Source organism: Mugil cephalus, chromosome 5, assembly GCF_022458985.1.
Source record: "Mugil cephalus isolate CIBA_MC_2020 chromosome 5, CIBA_Mcephalus_1.1, whole genome shotgun sequence".
Lineage (NCBI taxonomy): Eukaryota > Metazoa > Chordata > Actinopteri > Mugiliformes > Mugilidae > Mugil > Mugil cephalus.
Window position 1 is genome coordinate 26,522,302 of NC_061774.1, and position 18,821 is coordinate 26,541,122.

At 41.0% G+C, this 18,821-nt stretch overlaps 1 protein-coding gene across 1 annotated transcript in view; it reads right to left on the bottom strand.

The window, feature by feature from the left end:
* pde6a (phosphodiesterase 6A, cGMP-specific, rod, alpha) overlaps positions 1-18,821 on the bottom strand; it is a 94,926-nt gene that overhangs the window by 12,188 nt on the left and 63,917 nt on the right. The window contains exons 6-20 of the mRNA XM_047585010.1: positions 18,090-18,242; positions 16,240-16,329; positions 15,517-15,657; positions 14,766-14,840; positions 13,142-13,206; positions 12,326-12,392; positions 9,693-9,740; positions 5,733-5,882; positions 4,592-4,735; positions 3,990-4,055; positions 3,746-3,892; positions 2,773-2,880; positions 2,145-2,254; positions 710-797; positions 370-470 (exon numbers count right to left, since the gene is read on the bottom strand). Coding sequence (XP_047440966.1) covers positions 370-470; positions 710-797; positions 2,145-2,254; positions 2,773-2,880; positions 3,746-3,892; positions 3,990-4,055; positions 4,592-4,735; positions 5,733-5,882; positions 9,693-9,740; positions 12,326-12,392; positions 13,142-13,206; positions 14,766-14,840; positions 15,517-15,657; positions 16,240-16,329; positions 18,090-18,242 — 1,553 coding nt within the window. The remainder of the gene's footprint in view (positions 1-369; positions 471-709; positions 798-2,144; positions 2,255-2,772; positions 2,881-3,745; positions 3,893-3,989; positions 4,056-4,591; positions 4,736-5,732; positions 5,883-9,692; positions 9,741-12,325; positions 12,393-13,141; positions 13,207-14,765; positions 14,841-15,516; positions 15,658-16,239; positions 16,330-18,089; positions 18,243-18,821) is intronic.

An 18,821-nucleotide genomic window follows, 5' to 3' on the forward strand; every position in this document is an offset into this window, starting at 1 on the left:
TGTAGACAACAAAATTGTGGCTAGTGAAAATGCTAAGTGGCTAGTAACTTTGGAAAACATCTGTGGATGGTGAACAAAAACAGTTAATGTCAAGCCCTGGTCTCTTTCCTTCATATATCTCTGAGCTTCGCCTCTTGCACCACCACCAGAACTCCACCATCCTCAGACCGTGGTATGTTGGCTGACGGGGCACCAGGGGCCAGAAGCTATTAGGAGCTTTGACTCCTAAAGCTTTTTCATCTGGTCACTATGGGTCTTAATAGCTTCTCAATTCTAGAGACATTTCTTGAAGCAAATGGTGCAAATGCTCTTTGCTTTCAATGTGCTATATAAGTGAAATAAATTCAAGATTCTCTCGGTTTTACTGACTTGAAGTAAAGAGCCAGATCAGTGGCGATGATGGCGATGTCCATGAGGTGGATGACGGTGTCGTGCTGACGCCGGTTCAGATTCTGATAAATGTTCAAGGCCTGAAACGCGAAAAAAGAGAAAGCGGAGAAATCAGAAAACAGGAAAAAGAGGCAGCCACCGAAAATACATGATGATCTGTTTGATTTTACTGCTGATTCATGGGATAATATTTACAAGCATAATTCCTAAATTACATTTTTTCCAATGAAAAACGTAGGTAATCATGTCGTTCTGTTTTAATAGTAAACTGTGCAGAAATTTTGTCGAGCCCAACCCTGCCTGCATACACATAACATACATCATCTCTCAGCAGAGTCTTGCCAAACTCCAGATGGTGTCTTTCCAAGATGGAGGAGCCATGAAGCTTCGCCAGAGGATTACCAGACCTGGAAACACACACACACACACACACACACACAAACACACAGCATGATGGGAGGTTACACGGAGATTAATCATGCATGTTAAACCCAGGGTGGGCCTGGCCCGCTGCGTCCTACAGCTAATGGCAGCTCTCATTAGCTCATCCATCAGCAGGTGGAGCAGAGCAGCTGGAGGTGTATCTGGTCAATATCAAGCCATTGATGTTCCCTGTGTGAGACGTTACCTTCACCCAAAGAGCTGAGGTCAGCTCAGGAGGAGTGACTGCTGTCGGCTCCAGTCGATCAAAGAGTCTGATTTCCAAGAAGTTTGAATAACTGATGGTCTAAAGGAATTGGGTTATGGCTCCTGTATGATATTAATAAATCATTTTTTAATGTATGATAAAAAAAAAAAAAAAAGTCAAACGTGGCCTAAAAAATTAAGCAAAGTGCTAAAAACTGCAGTTCCTTGAGTGGCCACTAGACTCAAAAAGTGAGTCGATCCCCATTGACTTCCATGTTAAAATGTCAAACTTTACGGTGGAAATAAACAAGCTTACAAAAACAAAAATGAACAACAAACAAATGGTGCAAGATAAATAGAGCTAATTTGTTCAATCATGACAAGTGTAGATTTTTAATTATTGATGCTGGCCCCCATGTGGGACATTGGTGTTCAAATCCTGGTCAAAACACACTCAAAATGTTTATTTTCTGCAGGTTCCCCATTGTGCAACAAATTAAGGTTTTTCTATTTACTATAAACCCAACGTAGGAAATAATGTGAATATCTTGGATTTGGGTTTTAAACAATTTGACGTTTCCTCTGTTCATACTCCAATAATAGTTTCGATTGGAAGGACAACACTGGAATACTTGTGTGGCTACTATAAGACTCATGTCCTTTGCTGTATATTCAGTCTATGAACTACTGATCAAAAGTTTTACAACAGTTTCCTCTGGTATAGTTGGTCAGAGCTTTATCCTACAGAAAGATAATGACCCAAAGCTTTAGTCCAAGCTCCACCAGAACTACCTCAGGATAAAAAACAAGACAGAAAGCATGAAAACATGGTCTCTAGACTTTAACCCCATGGAGCTTTGCATTCATTCAGTGTAAAATGAGGCACTAAACTGCATATATTTCAATAAAAAACAAAGAAATATTGGAGTGTTCTAAAACTTTTGGCTGGTAGGAAAAGGGGAACTGAACACAATCACAGTATAACTTTCCACAAAAGTGAAAAGTTATCTGCAGAGGTCAGCATTTTTTAAAAAAAGTTTCCCTCTCAACAACACAAATGGATCTGAGGTCTGTTCATTTAACGGACGGATCGAACCTGACGAAACGACACCCCTCCTCCCTCTTACTTCATCTGGTAGAGGTTGTTGGTTCCTCTGTGGTCGATATCGTGGCAGAAGCCGGCGGTCACCATGGCCATGCACTCCAGGTCCGTGTAGTAGCGCTTCAGATCTCCTGTCTGAGGAACCAAGGTTGGACAGGTTGATTATTAATGGGGTCAGTTACACACTCAAGAAGCCACAAACTCAAGATTCACCCACTTAATAATCACAAATATATGCAAAAAGAAAACACACACACACACACATATATGTATATATATAAACAAGTTCAGTTCAGTCACTTCCCATTCACACAACATTATCTCTGCAGCTTCTCTCGCTTTCACACATGATCACATGTAGAGCACATTCCTGACGATAACGGGGGCAACGACGAGGAAGAGGAGGGGAATAAAAGGTGGACGAGAGGCGAAGGGAAGTTTATCAACTGAATGAGGGAAAGGAGGAGGAGGAGGAGGAGGTGCGGTTAAAAGGAAAGTGATGAAAGAGTGGGCGCACTGGCCGAGAGGAAGGAAGGAAGGAAGGAAGGAAAGAAAGATTGAGAGCGGGAGGCGAAGGGATTGATGGGCACTCGGGAGCGAAGGGAGATGGAAGGAGGTGGAAGGAAGAGTGAGATGGTTTATCTGAGCGAGACCATCAGCAGAGTGAACATGGTCTGTCCAACGTTGAAGCCGTGCCTCCAGTTGTGGTACGTGATCTTCCTGTAGCCTTTGCTCAGGGAGTACATGAACCTGACCAGGACCTGCAGAAAAAATACACGTTACACAGAATTATACATTATTTAACTTTAATATGTTGTAAAGTTTCCCATGCATATTTGCACCAGTGAAGAACAACGTTGAGATATATTTGTGTAACATCTTAAGGCGAGACACTACAGGTGAATAGGGTAAAGTTTTTAACAAACTGATATCACCATGAATCTTCTGCAGTTGATTTTTTGCATTACAAGTTTGTTTGTGAATTTATATTTATATATGCAAATGAGGAGTTATCTACTTAAATATGAGCTAATTTGCATAAATGTATGTAACAGAAATCTGAATAATGTATAGAGTGAGGCTCAAAATTCTTTTTTTCATTTTCTTAACGTATTAGATTTCCAGGTATTCGCAGAGGGAATTTTGGATATTTTATGTTTTTATCACTCCATAAATCACAAAATACTGTCAACAGTCCAAAAAAAAAAATCAATACTAATGTACTAACGTAATGGAATAATCCCCCGGTAAAACTCTGCTTCAAAAAAAGTTATTTGCTGCCTCTGCAACCCAGTTAAGGCAAAAAAATAAATAAATAAATAAAAAATTTGACCAAAATCACCCCGACTCCTGAACGTCTCTCAGTAAAATCAACTTTTTATCAGGATGTTTTTCTTTTTCTCAAATGCAAATAATTTTAAAACTATATTTTTTTGTAAAAAACACGTTATTTGTGCCCCTAGTGCTACAGATATATATACATATAAGTAAGTCTGCATGGGAACAACCTGCAGTAGCAAAAGTCCCCTGTTTTGGGCTCGTTTTCACAGACCTGGTTTTTTTATTTGACTCGTGAGATCTGACAGATAAACGTGTTTTCACACAGAGCCAGAACCGAACACAGACCTCTCTGGGAATGTGAAACTTGTCCACCACTTTCAGCTCGTAGTACATCTTGATGCCACACTTCACCAGCTCCAGCTCAGTGTGGTGGAAGTCGTAGAAGTGGAACTCAAAGATTTCGGCTTTCTTAGAGTTCGGCAAAACCTCCGACTGCCGACAAAAAAAATAAATAAAATAAAATGTGTGAGATCCCACTAACAGAACGATAACAGAATATTTTCCTGGAAGCTAAACGCCGCTTCCTCACCAGAATCTCTTGGAGCTCCTCTTCCTCGCACTCGTCCGGTTCCTTCCCCCACCTCTCCCTGGTGTTCTGGAGAAACACACATCATCAACACTCACCTTGGATGAAGCGTTGCAGCATCAATCAGCTGCCTCCTGATCTAAGGTTAAACCAGGCCGTCTCCCTGCTTTTGTTCTCCCCCCTGTCCACTGACAAATCACCTCATAGAAAACCTGACAGCTTATTTCAGTTTATAGATGATGCCAACCTCCTGTTTATATCACCCACACCAAGCGACTAGCTCCAAACTGACTGGTTTCGTTCTGTTTTGGGACAAATACTGAAGGTTAAATGAAGGCACTAACGCATCATTCCTCTTTTTCCGGTGTTTCCTTCCTGCGCGTCTCAGCCTTGGAGAACTGAATGTGTCTTTTCATGTCGTTAAAAACCTTCCCAGACTAAATGTTCCAAGGAAGGAAATCAGTACAGCTGACTGCATATTTTTTTCTGTCATTTATTACGAATATTGGCATATTTCATATGATTTTAATTAAAGCAAAGACTAAAACACTTGAACTTCGATCTAAATCATCTTTAAAAACTCTTCATTTTCCCCTTTTACTCACCAGAACATTCTGGATTTCATCCTTGCGACACTTGACGTGGTACATCACCATGTCCTGGAAGATGTCCTTCCTGTTCTCCAGCTTGTTCATCTTGTCGTAGGTGTCTGTGTTCAGCACCGACCAGCCCAGGAACTGGGTCAGAGACTGAGGACGAAGAGAAAAGTGTCAGAGAGTTAAACACCTGGCGCCTACGGCCCAAAGAATAGATGGGATTCCTCAAACTGAGCTCCTGTAGGTGATACTGATTTAGTTCTTTTCCTAGATTGTCCTACGCAAATAAAAATAAATGCATCAACAATATCTAAAACGTATTCTTCTGCAATAATCTGCAGGCACAGATAACATCCAGCCCTGAGATGTTTTTCCTTATTTTTTTTACAAAACCCACTAGTAACGCTTCCTCATCCTTCACTGCGCGGCCGTAGACGAGGAGCTACCACTTAAATAAATGGACTAAAACTGACTTTAGGGTAAAACTCATAAAAGAACCTGAAATAGCTCCCCTCGCTACTGTAAATATCCCAAAGTGACTCACTGACCTACTCCGTTGATGCTGGATTTATCTATTCTTAATGCTCTGTCGTCTGCGTTTCTAGTTGCTTTTTATTCAACAACTAAAAATGGTAAAAATAAATCATTAACGAGCAGCTTTTAAGAGAGCGATGTGGGACATGATCCTGTTTGAGGACCTGCAGCACATTTTGCAATACTGTGCAAGGGCGAAGTGGGCGTGGCCTATGCATAAGTGGGCGTGTCCTTATTGACTTGTAATAATAGTAATACAGAAAAAAACTAAAGGCTTCTATCCAATTGCAGTGACTGTCCCTAAATAGATGAACATGAATTTGAATTTTGCATCAAATTAACTTTGCTTTATAGCAAATTAGTCAAAAACACACGATACGTTAAGTGAAAAAGTTCCCTTTGATTTAAAACCCGAGCATCAACCTGCAGCGTTTAGCATTTAACTGAATTCTGAGAAGAGGGCTAAAGATAGAAACGTCGGTCGAAAGCCTCCAGGCCCCATGATAAATAATGCAGACGCTCTGAATGGCCTGTAGTGTATTTATATACCAATGACTCAGTGCTGCCACACGCACAAACACACACAAACACACACAAACACACACAGGGCCTGTACCTCCATCAGCGTCTCGTCCATTTCATCAAAGGGTTTCCCGTCCTTCCTGTTATAGAACGTGGCCACACCCACTATCTCTTCTTTCTTGTTGACAATTGGCATAGACAGGACGTTCTTAATGGTCCAGCCAGAGTCGTCCAGGGGCTCTTTCTGCACACACACACGGAGACACACAGAGACACACAAAAACAACACATCTTATAGTAAGGTCTCATCTGTACAGTCAGGTTAGCTAAGGCAAAGATCACATTTTAATGTCAATGTCATGAGAGAAAAACGAGAGGACGATCAATAATTCAGCTGCTACTTGCACTTTAAAATCTGAGCCGAGTTAACAGACGTCTCTGACGTCCCCATTTAAACTCAGATGAAACGCCTTCAAGGAACTCTTTCCACCAGCCTTTTAATAACGAAGAAAACAATGAAACGCTTTCAAAAAAAAGTCCACTGGTCTTTGTTTGATCTTGTTTTTTGAATGCACCATGACCTGGATGATTGAGAACCTTCTCAGACCTGCTACTAAATCTAGACATGTGCAACATCTTTAGCGTTTTAATAAAGGTTTTGATGTACAATGCCTCAAAAAGTGGATCCATTTAGTTTCCAATGTGCTCTCAGACCATAGACTGTATATAAATATAGATAAGGCGTTGCCAGTTCCTTGCATTAGCCAAACTGATGCTATTTTTTCTTGGGGACACAGCTCTATGTCCACCAGTTATAAAGAAATGTTGGATTATACACTGTACATTTATTTATTTATTTACTTTTTTTTGCTTTGTTTACAACTCTCACAGTCCCATGGACGTTTTACAGAGCAGTTGGCATGGCAACGCGTGGCGCCAATTATGTCACATCCTGTTTTTATTGCGCACAATAACAAAAATAAAACGAAACTTAGATGAAAAATTATATTATTCACCTAAAAATGACAGAAACCAACCTTGAAAAAATTATGTGATGTGTATTTTAGTGTTTTAGTTCGGCCCAAGTCCCGCCCACTAACACGGAGGAGGTGGAGCTTATGACCTATACTGCAGCCAGACACCAGGGGGAGCTCTACTCGCTTGTTTGGCCTCACTTTTGAGAATCTGTTCCATCCTACATGTTTATGCTGCACGTGTCAGACGGATGTTTATGTGCTAGATGCTGCCTCTGCATAAGATATAAAAATGGAGATTGTAATGGCAGCAGCACCATTAGCTAGTTATTTTCTACGGAGCCTCCTAAGGGACAAAAACATAAAAGACGAACTTTTGCGTAACTTTGCCGTACATAATTAGTTTTCCTTCAGAGAATGAATGACCCGGAAGAACATTTTTATACCCATGTCCTTTAAGGGGATCCATAATTTCAGCAGTTAACATCTTAAAAAAAACTCAAGCTGACGTTATTCCAGGTTTGTTTTGGTCCAAATCAAGAAACACATCAGTGAAAGGACTCATTTCCCACAATCAGACCATAAACCTGAAAGTAGCACAGCATCGAGCAGGTCTTTGAGTAAAGGATGACCCACACTCTTCCTCAGCTTGCTCCTCTTGCCACCTACACTGCAAATGATTCAAAGGGCTTTCTGGGGAAATGTGCGAACCTGTAGACTGAAGCGAGAGTTATATAAGGCCGGATGGAGGGAAGCGGGAACATGAGGTAAATTACAACACATCACAGAATAACCCAGTGAATCAGAGCGAGCGAGATGTGTGGGAGAATATAATGGCGAAATTTTCCCTTGTCATTGTCGGCGGCGCCGAGGCTCGATCGATGCCTGAGCGGGGACAATGGCTGCCGCTGTATTAGAAACCAAGTATAATAAGGATAAATACAATGGGAGCTTTATAGCCCCCCCTGGAAATAATTTAAAGAAAGGAGAGCAAGGAATGAGGGACGTTTCATTTATTCATTCCTTGGTGATTGGTCTCTGGTGGTCCGTTATGAACAGGTCGTTATGTATTCAAGTTCATTTTTTTTTATATACATTATTTCCAAATATACTCTCAGTGAAGGTTCATTACTGGAATCTGACAGCGAAATGCTAATGTCATCTATTGCTTTACATAAAAATCTGATTAAAGATAATGAAGGAAATTGCCAACCGCTCTCAACGAACCCTCGAGCAACAACTGGTTTTAAGGACACGGAACGGAGCCATGAATTTGGAGCTTGGCAGTAACTAACAAATGAGTAATTACAAAATAAAACAATCGGGTGGAAGGAGAGGACGGTGTGGATGTCTGCCAGAAGATTAAGAATAGATACGTAGGTGTTGATTTACCATTAAAATTTGGAAAATGTTCTGACTGACGTGAACCCGACTGAGTTGGATGGAGAAGAGAAAGACCACAGAGCGAAAGGCAGATCAGGAAAGACGTGCTCAGCTCCTCCGGGAAATCCTTCAAGACCCAAGGAGCCGATTGAGAAAATGTCAAGAGTGTGCAGCGCTGTCCTCAAGGCAAACGAAGACATGAAACATGTTCTGGTTCATTAAGCGCTTTTATAATTAATAGATTGGATGTGGTGAGTTCTAATCTGCCACGACTTCCGCTGTTTATACTGAATTTATAAGTATAGCAGCTATTAATGTGTTTGCAGATTCTGACATTTGGGCCCCTTAGTAAACACACAGTAACACTATTTTAATGTATTTTGGTTTGAATTTTGAATTAGCAGGTGTAATTAGATGATGAACCTGATCAGTTATCACCATTGAACTAATTTGCTTATGTTTGTGCATTTGCAGCTATTTCAGGAAAAAGAACTAAATGAAGTATTTATCTTCAAATGTGTGCACGGCAACTAACAAGATGTCCAGAGGGGGTGCGTCTTGGAGAACTTGGTTGAGATCCCGCTGCAGCTGATGCTGCATTCAAGACAACTTGGGAAAAAATTAGCTCAAATTCAGAAATTGCTGCTTCCAAAATATAAAAAATATCTGCTAAACACATTATAGTGTTCAGGAAATAGTGACAGTATAGTGACACCAAACTTATTATTTCTCCTCTATGATGTCGGAAGTCTGAAATTTCCAAGTTTTAGTGAAGGCATCATCTGAGCCGGCGTTTTTTCATTGAAGTCACTGTTGTCAGAAAGATGCAGGAAAAATTTATGAAGCTGGGAGAACGTGTCCTAACCAGGGCTGTTTCCAGACACTCTGGGGCCCCGGGCGAGAGGCAGCTTGGGGGCCCCCCCCAACCCACCCACCCCCACCCACAAGAAACTTCATGTTAGCTTTTTGTTTAATGCAGCATTTATTCTAGAAAAGTATCCTATTCTATTCCTATCCTATTAAATTGTCTAGTCCACTTGTGATGGCCCTGGTGCTAACTAATGCTAACTAAAAATAGTAAAAAAAAATAATAATTATATCTAATATTAAATGTACAAGTGGGGGGGCTCCAAGGAAAAAATGTTGGGATCCACTTGGTTAAGGCATCGACATGTTGACGTATTTAAATCTGCAGGAACCAAAGATACAGGACGCTGGTTTCCCAACAGTGCAGACAGTCGGGTCACGGAGGAAAATAAATCTTTAATACATCTGAACCAAGGTTGTGGCTCTGAGCCACAGAAGGTGCTTTTGCTGCTGCTGCTGGTGGTGGTGACATTGGCTTGTTCCCCTCTGTAACGAATCTGCAGCCTCACACATCTATGTGTCCTCATTATTTTTCATTTGTTCATTGCTGGTTTGTGTTGTAAAGATCACAGGTGTCTGCACAGACAGCAGCAGTAACCAGTAACTATATACTTGTACTTAGCATTAGCATATTCGCAGATATGAAGGGGATTTCTCCAGATTCTGTGTAAATACCTGAACTTTAAATTAAGTTAAAATTTATGGGAATTCATTTTTTAAAGTTATACCAGAAAGCCAGAGTCATATTTTTTATTATTATTATCATCATTTTAGCTAAGTTTATTCATTTATTTTCATTTTTTTGGATTAACCAGTTGCATCCATCTCACCTGAAAGCTGAAAAAATCATCCTCAGCTGCGTTCATGATGTTGCAAATCTGGAAAAAAAGAAAATGACGAACAAGAATTAAGACTTAAATGTGACGTTATAAACAAACACTTGCACATTTTCCCCCAGTTATACGAGTCTTCAAATGCATCAAAGGTCTTCAGGTCTGCAGAGAAAGTGCCAACAGAAAGGAAGGATTCCTTTATTCTGGTGAAACTCCTGCGCCTCCAGCTTATTGGCAGGACGGGCTACATCTTCATATGTAACATTCAGGAGCTGACAAAGCCGTATCGGCCCTCAGACGATGCATTCAAAGGCCCTAGTGGCAAACCAGAAACCATTAGAGTCAATCTGACACGTCCTTTTCCTCATGCACTTTATGAAACGTGGCTCTGTGGAGAAATGAGTAGAGTAGAAACCCAAAAAAAAAGGAAGAAGAAGGATGAGACGGGCTCGAAAAATGACAAGCAGCGAGGATGGTGAAAAGACAAGACAGGAGGAGGATGGACGGAGACAGAGAAGGAGGGATAGACTGATCAGAGACAGCAGGCTCAGTGGTTTGGGAAAAGCACTTTAAGATTAATTACAACAGCTGCAGAACTTACAATTATGTATCATAGCAGCGTGCGCTTGAACACTTTTCATTTCCACAACGGTGTGCACACTGACAACTTTGTAATAAGTCCTAATGGCGTTCTGCTCGTCTCACCACCCGCAGCCTCCGATAAAGACATTCAGAAACGCTATTTTTTATTTTTATTTTAAAGGATTGTGGTTTTACACGGACCCCTGCGCGCTGCAAATCAAAGTCGTCCTTTTAAAAGTTTTGCGAGAAAGTTTTGATCGATTCGAGTCGCGCCGTGATTTTGAAAACGTATTCAATCACACGAATAATGCTCGGTTCTTTTTTTATTATTTATTTATTTATTTTCCACCGGGCTCACAGCAGATGACTGGACGAAAAGGAGCTCTCACAATGCGATGGATACGACTGAAAGGATCGAACTGAAAAGTAATCAAATGACTCTTCATCTTCCCTTAATATCCATTGACTTACATATATTTTTTAACGCCTGAACAAGTCAGTATACTGCAGAAATGTTTGAATCAGCTGCCGATGCTGAGTAGTTTAAAAGTCCACTGATAACAGCTGCATGTAAAACAACACAACTCAGTGTGAGCGACTCTTTTTGTACGTATTTGTTGTAGCAGTACAGTTTGCTCCTCAAGAACTTCAACACGTTTGCTTTTGAGCTTAGCTTAGAAGCATTTTTCAAATGATCCAGTTTCCAATAAGGAAAATAAACGTGGGCGTCTGGTCTGGTCTGGGTGGGCGCTACATGTCTAAGTAACATCCACACCAGTGAATCGCCACAAGATGGTTTAAATGTCATTTACTTCTCCTGTCGGTGGTCATAATGTTGTGGCTGATCAGTATGTATGCAGAAGTCGTACAGATTTTATATTGTGCACAATTTTGGAGTATTATATTTTGATATAAACAAATATGCATAAATAATTCCCGTCTCATTTATGAGGTTCTGTTTTCTTTTCATTGGGGTTTCGCAGACTCAAACAATATGTAGACGATGCTTAAATGTCCGCGGCTAATTTAACTCCTCATAATGTTGTGGCTGATCGTCTCAAACAGATTCTACCTTCTCCTGTCAGACAGGCTGATGTTTCTTTCTTTCTTTCAGGGTTCATACTGCTGCATCCAGCCTGCTCATTGGTCATTCATTCAATATTCATATATTGGTTATTTCACACTGAGCCTCGTGATGTTCAGCACCAGTTCATTAATAATGCAGATCGAGCAAATTTGACTAAACTTTAAATCAGATTACAGATCGTTGTGTGGTTCGGTTCGGTCTCACAATAACCGGAAGAGTCGTTCATCCACAAAATGAAGAGGAGAAGAATGATGAAATATGCTGCTGCAGCTTCGATAAGCACAGTTTATGATGGACATTAAGGACTGAAGGGTAACACACTGAAACTTTCCACTCCAGCTGTTTTTAATTTGCACAAAGCCGAGTAGAACCCAACATCAACCTGAAGCTGCTGTTTAAATCCTACATCTCAAAGAACGTTCCCGTTGTCTTTCTCAGAGCTTCTCATTCTGCAACATAACACACATGAACTGATGTTATCAGGGCTGTGAGATATTTACAGATGTATTTAGTTTTTGGTTTGGTATAGGGAGGAAGTTTTACTTTTCAGAACCAAGGAGGAGCAGTGAGGAGTTCTAGGACGAGGTAAAACCGGGAGCTTCTGTGCTCTTTAAATATTGATAAATGTAATGTTATAGACTGAGATACACTAAAAAACAAGTTGAGTCAAACTCATAATGATGGTGCGAGAATATTTAATGCAGCACAAACCACTCGGGGAACCCACTAGTATGATGATCTAATGATGGATCCAAGAGTTACTGTAGATGTGAGAATGAAAAGTCGTTTATAACTTTAAAACCATGACAGTGACTCTAAGGTGCTTTGTTACCAAACCTGAGGGGTTAGTTTGATGCCAGGCCACACAGACGTTAACTTACATGCATCCAAAGCAATGATTGGACAAAACTACTCAGTCACTAAAACCACGTCAGAAAAAAAGAAAAGAAAAGATACTGACCAGCCCGGTCTCTGCGACGTAGGTGGGCAACCCGCTGACCAGAGCCCAGTGGTCTGGAGTAGGACCCCTGAACAGAAGGAAAACACGGTCATTAATAACCACCAGCTAACGCATTGGAGCACCAAGTTCCTTTTTAAGGCTCAACGCTTGTGCCAAATTTACTTTTCTTCCTTGTGAAACTTTTGCATTGTTGCCAGAAAGTGAGTCCAGTGATATCGGTGAGTTGAAAAGTCTGTAAGTAACTTGAACAAGTTGCAACTTTTAATGGTGCATGAGCAGTGAAATAGTTTGACCATGAACTGTATATGAAGATGGATGGAGGAACAGCTCCTCTAAAATGAAGCCAAAGCAAGCAGAGCTCCCCCTGGTGGCTGGAGGCCGTAGTACAGGTCATAAGCTCCACCCACTCTGTGTTAGTGAACCGAACTAAAACACTGCACATCATATTAATTGGAACATTGTTTCGGTTTAGATAGTTAATAAAATGTTAACGCATATTCATAAGTGTCCTTTTTTTTTCTTTTTGAAAAACAGCGATTACCAGTTGCCATGCCAACCACTCCATAAAGCATTGGTGGGGCCGTTAAAATTTAAAAATCAGTTCAGTGTATAATTCAATATTTCCTTGTAACTGGTGGAGTTAGGCTCCGCCCTCAGACCCTCAGACTCTACGGATCAGACTCCAAACTCACAAGATGGCGTCGCCCGCATCCCCAGAAAACAGCATCAGTTTGTCCAACGCAAAGTCACGTTGTCCATATTTATACTTTCTATGAGTGTGACTCATTAAACTCGATCTCTGCTGTTGTGACTCACGGTATGACTTTAATGTCCTCTTTGCCGTGGAGGATGTAGTCGATCACTTTGTAGAAGATGATTTCCTTGAAGACACAAAGCACAAAAAATAAAATAAAAAATCACTTCTGGCCTTTGATGCTCCCAGTCTTGTGTTTTTACTGACTCTTAAGGGTAAAGAATCATCTAATGGGCTCATTTTCTAGCACAACATTAAGACAAGACAAATGTTCAAACGATATCAAGGATTAACTCTGTGCATAATTAGGGTCGCGTAGATGTCTTCACAGATTTCAACCTTCATTCACGGAGGGTTTTCCCACTTTTATCTACAGTCTGACTAAAATATGGTCTGATTAAAGGCTGGAGACTTTCAGGAGGTTTGAAGTAGAGGAACATCATTCTTCAGTACAAACCAAAAGGACAAACCTGGGAGCATGAATTCTCTCAGTAGGCGTCATGGAAATTTGGTCATTATCTTAGATTCGTCTTCTATGGACCATTTCATGAGAACAGAGTTTGAGGTTTTGTGGGTGAAATGATAATTAGAGGGATATTTAGACATGGAGGAGTAAATGTATCGCAGGCTTCGGGAGAATTCGCTTAGTTTCCTGAAAGGACCATAAACACAGAAACTATCTTTTACAATATCATTAAAAAAAATCTTCCGGTATATTACATATGACAGAGATAAGATACACATTTAGTGTTTTACGTTTGTCATTTTGCATTAAGCATTTGCATTGAGTTTTCACACTTTGATCTCACAAAACTTTAGTCTTTGTGCATTTTCCCTTTTGAAACTGCTGCTTGTGGCTTGAGCGAATGCAACCACTACGTCTTCCATGTCTAAAGACCTTTGTACAACATTGTACTCTTGTTTCATTTATTTTTTTGTGTGTGTCTGTGCTCTAAGAGGTAAGTTTGCTTAATTTTGCCCTGCAGCAGCAGCAGCAATAAGCCAACTAGTAGAGGGTCCCATTAGGGAGACATGTTGTCATTGGAGTGTCTATAATTGTTCCTTCATTGTCATTGATATGGACCAATATCAGTCGTCTCTGGGGGGCCCCCTTCCAGCTCGGGGGCCCTGGGCAGTTGCCTAGTTTGCGACGGCCCTGATGTTAATTTGAATTTGTCAAATCATGACCCTGACAAATAATAAGTGAAACTTATTTTGGTTCAGGCGCCACATACAGCCCAGTTTGATCTCAAGTTGCCCAGATTATTAAGATAACAGCGTAATAACCCATAAATAACTGCAGATGTTTTGTTTTAGTGCAAAGAAGAACACGTATATTAGGAGAATGTTTACACTTAATAAACTATCCTTTAAAAAAATGAAATGTCTTTAAAAAATTAAGTGTAATTTGGGCTCATGGTCGTCTGCTGTTTAATCCTGCTTTCTGTTAACTTCACTGACTAAGACGGTCGACAAATTAGGAGCAGAAGTCTAATTTTTGCACTTTGCTAAATCATGCTGTGTTCCAGATTAGAGCCTCTGGTCGGCCGCCTTTAACTGAAACTAAACAAAACAAAAAGCAAAATAAAAATGTGAATCTTGAACATTTTTTTGTGTTTTTTCAGGATTAGCAGGATCAGTGATCCAGTGGACCTGTATCCATGGTAACAGCGGTCATTTCCTCACCCTGCCGTCTGGAGTTTTGGGTCCATCGTAAGGTGCGACCTCTCCCATCAGAATGGGCCACAGGTCGAAGAACTCCTGCAGAGACCGAGACAACACAGAAGGTTGGAAGCAGAGCAATAAATAATAAAGCTCCCTCATAAGTTTCATCATTCAAATACACTTAACAGTAAATTTACTAATGCCGCCCACCTCTTAGCGCTGTGAGCTACAAGTTTATTCTTAAGAGCTTTATTCGTGAAATCCAGCATTGTTTCAGTCGCCATCTGCACGGGCTCAGAACATGTGTTTGTTCTCAGTTAGCAGGTGTTAGGAATCAACTGGCAGCTGCTTGTAATTAGGTGACAGCCACAGCCAATAAGTAGTATTTACGACGACGCGTTAGCTATCGGAAATAAATCCGCGGCGGCGATCCTGAGACGGGGATCAAAACGCGGTCGCACGTCGTCTTTTATCGAGAAAACAAGGAGATAATAAAAAAAAAGAAAGAGAGAAACCCAAAGGAGCTTCTGAAAATAACACTTCCCAAAACAGTAGAAGGGAAAAAAGAAAGTGAGAGAATGGAACAAAATCCCAACTACATGTGTGATGTTTTTATCTTATTTGTGGCTCATGTTTTAGTGTTTTATGTGTTTTAACGACATTTAACGACTCAGCGTGAACTCAATAATCTAAAAACGCAGCGTATCTCCAGAACAAATGAAGCTACTAACAGTGGATTATTAACATCTCCTCCTTTGAGGCATGAGCCCACCTTGGTCTTGGTCATGTCCAGCAGACCCACAGAGTAACGGTCACAGTTGAGGAAAGCTCTGACCGTGTAAAGCGCCTTGTGGAACTGCCTCTCGATGTCCGTCAGCTCCTCAAACACTTTGCTGGCCGACCACAGCAGCACCTGTGACAAAACAACGCGACACTCTGGAAGGTCTGAGGCTTCTTTGTTTCTGTCATGAAGGTGAGGCGCTACAGAACGTGTATTTAAATATGCAAATGAGGAGCTATCTATTTAAATATGCACTAATTTGCATAAAGCTCAGAGTGTATATGGCTTTTAAAGTTTTACACTGTAAAATCTTGTCTAGTTTTATTGGAAACCAACACGAACCAAAACCAGATCTACTCAAATCCTCCAAAACATGTCACATAATCATATCAACATATATAATATATCAAAATATCAGATTAAAGTTTCAATAAGTTCATTCAAGCGTGAAACATGAACGATGATCATTGCTGTGTTTTCGCCTTAATACCTTTGTAACACACATCCACACTATTAAGCTTGAAACTAAATTCTTGCACCTTGTTGCTGTTTAGAATCAAAGTCTCAAAGTCTCAGATGAACAATGCAAAATGAGATTTGCAGCACTTTAGCGCGTAGCTTAAAAATGCTCGCCGTGCATTCAAAAGTAAATTTAAAAGAAATTAAAGGATTTAAAAAGAAGAGAGACGGAGCTGCCTGCTCCTCCGTCCTCACCTGTCCCCTCCTGGTCTCACAGCTGTGCAGGTAACTCAGGTGGAAAACTCTCAGCAGCAGGTTGGCGAAGTACAGGTATTTGTTGATGGTCTGGAAGAAAAGCGGAACAAAACTGGGATTAAATGTAGTTATACAGCAACTACTGCCTCATTTATGATTCATTTACAAGCTCACGGTCGAATGTTGGAACAGTTCCCACTAATAGAAAGTATGTATGTGATGTCACAGCAAGTGGGCGTCTCCGTGGTTACGGGCAGAAAGTGACAGTTGAACATGGAGATTAGCAGCATCACGACTGGAATCCAGAAACCTGGTGTTGTGGTTCACATTTAGCGTCAGCTAATATTAATTTATGTCGTATTTATTGATGAAGTCAAACCTTTAATTACTTCTTAACTTTGGTTACGACCGACAGTAACTATTTCAGTTCCAACAGCAAATAACAATAAAATAAGAAGCTGAATATTTGTGATCTCTCCTCGTCGTCCTTTTAACGCTACAGTATTATGTGGCTAATGTTACTTCTCAGTGAGGCTCTTAGCGTTAGCATCTTTTATTTAGCCACATTTATCATAACTGAAATGAACTAAAACTAACTTAAACTGAGGCTAATCCACTTTTCCAAATCCAATGGATCATTGTCGAGTCCACTTGTCTTTTATACTCGGTTTCTCTGTATTTACTGACACATTTCACCATGTTTTTGACACTTAATGGTTGTGACCTTTATATTACGTTGGTTCCAGAGTGACATTAAAACAAAAAGATGACTAAATGATCCTTTTTGCAGCGTGTAGAACTTTCCGTTGATGAAACTTTAAGTGAACACCATGTGCACGTCCCGACTAGTTTCTATTTCCATCTCCTTGCGGTTGCTCGTTTCACCACAGTCGCCGCCGTCGTCGTCGTTTCTCTCCCTCTCAGATGTTCTCTAACAGGGCCCCCTTTTTCCTGGATGACAAAATGTTCTCCTTTCGGCTTCCAGTTCACTTAAAGGCATAATCTTGTTAGTTATGATTTGGAAACGCTTTCGATTTGAGTGGCAATACATCAGCTGGGTTTTTAAGTGACTTCTGCAACAGCTGCTGCTGCTGCTGCTGCTGCTGCTGGAGGCCAGATCAGCAGGAGGCCTGAGACGAACACCCAGCACCCGCTGCCAAAGGTTTAACGCTACACTTAGCATCAGCTCAGCTGCAGCGAGCAACAAAATATACATTAAATGTTGTTGTAGTAGTGGATTTGTTGAATGTAGGTCACATGTGGGATCACTTCAGGTCTTCAACGTTAACGTGATATGTGCAACGTTAACGCCACCTTTACTGTTGCACATACAACAATGAATATTTTACCTGTTTATTGTGTGTATAGTTTGATATAGGACATATATAATAGGTCCCAACTTAATCCCCATCAGTTTTAGGATCCTTGACGTGATGCGTTACCCACAGTCTAACCAGGAGTTTCCAGAACCCACCTGAGACTCCCAAACCGATTAGACGTTCTGCCCGCCAACCGTTAATCAGCTTTCTGCCCACTAGCATCTGGACCCAGACACAGGTTTAAAAAATGTTCAATGGTTTAACAGCTTGGGAGGCTAATGGGACCCCTGGTCACCAGCCTGCATCCCCATTTGGAGTGAGAAATTTAAAAAGAACATCTAATTTTGTTTTTTTAAGTCGACAATAAAGTTCCAAAATGCTGACGAAGCACAAAGCAGCTCTAATAATGCAAAGAAACCTGAGTGCACAAGCTGCATCTACGTCTAACTATCATCAAATCATGAATAAAAGTGTGTGAGACATGTTTCATTCCTGCTTCTTGAACACACTGAACTGACATCATCACGTTACCTCCTCGTCCTTGGCGGTGAAGCTGGGCCCGTCCAGCTTGTTGAGCGCCATCATGACGGCCACCATGTCTTTGCCGTTCATGATGGGGACGGCGAGGACGCTCTTCGTCTTGTACTCGGTCAGCTCGTCGACAAAGTCGCTGTAATGAGGGCTCTGGGCAGAGGAGAAGGAATATTATGTGCGTTTTAATTGCCAGGGTCTTTTTGAAAAAGAAATAAGAATAAACCACACTGCTCCCGTCTTTGAACGCAGCGAGGAAAAGTCTTTCCATTTATCCACAAGCTCCACCTACATCTCCTCCTGTGCAGCGGGGGTCATCAATTGTGTTGCTCCGGGGGTGTAACAGAGGAAGAGCAGCTCATTAAGCAGCGACGAGGAACAGAAACTTGTGATTTGGTGCTGGTTTGATGGGAATCAGGCAAAGAGTGGATATATTCCTGAGAATGGGAAATCATCTCCGTGTCCACACAGATGGCAGATTACTACTTCTCAACAACATTTGTTTGCTTCTAACTTCACACCCTCGCGGGGATGAAAAACAAAACCTTTGTCATGCACAGTTTTCTTCCTCCATCATCAGAAAAACTTAATGTTGCTGCTGTTGCACAAGCAACAAAGGGAAAAGAACAGCAGCTTGTGTGCTCTTCTTCTACACACAAACCACAGATCCACTGAGTTCCTCGTGTGTGACGCAAACAGTGTAAAAAAATCTTTTAATTTTTAATGTGTGCA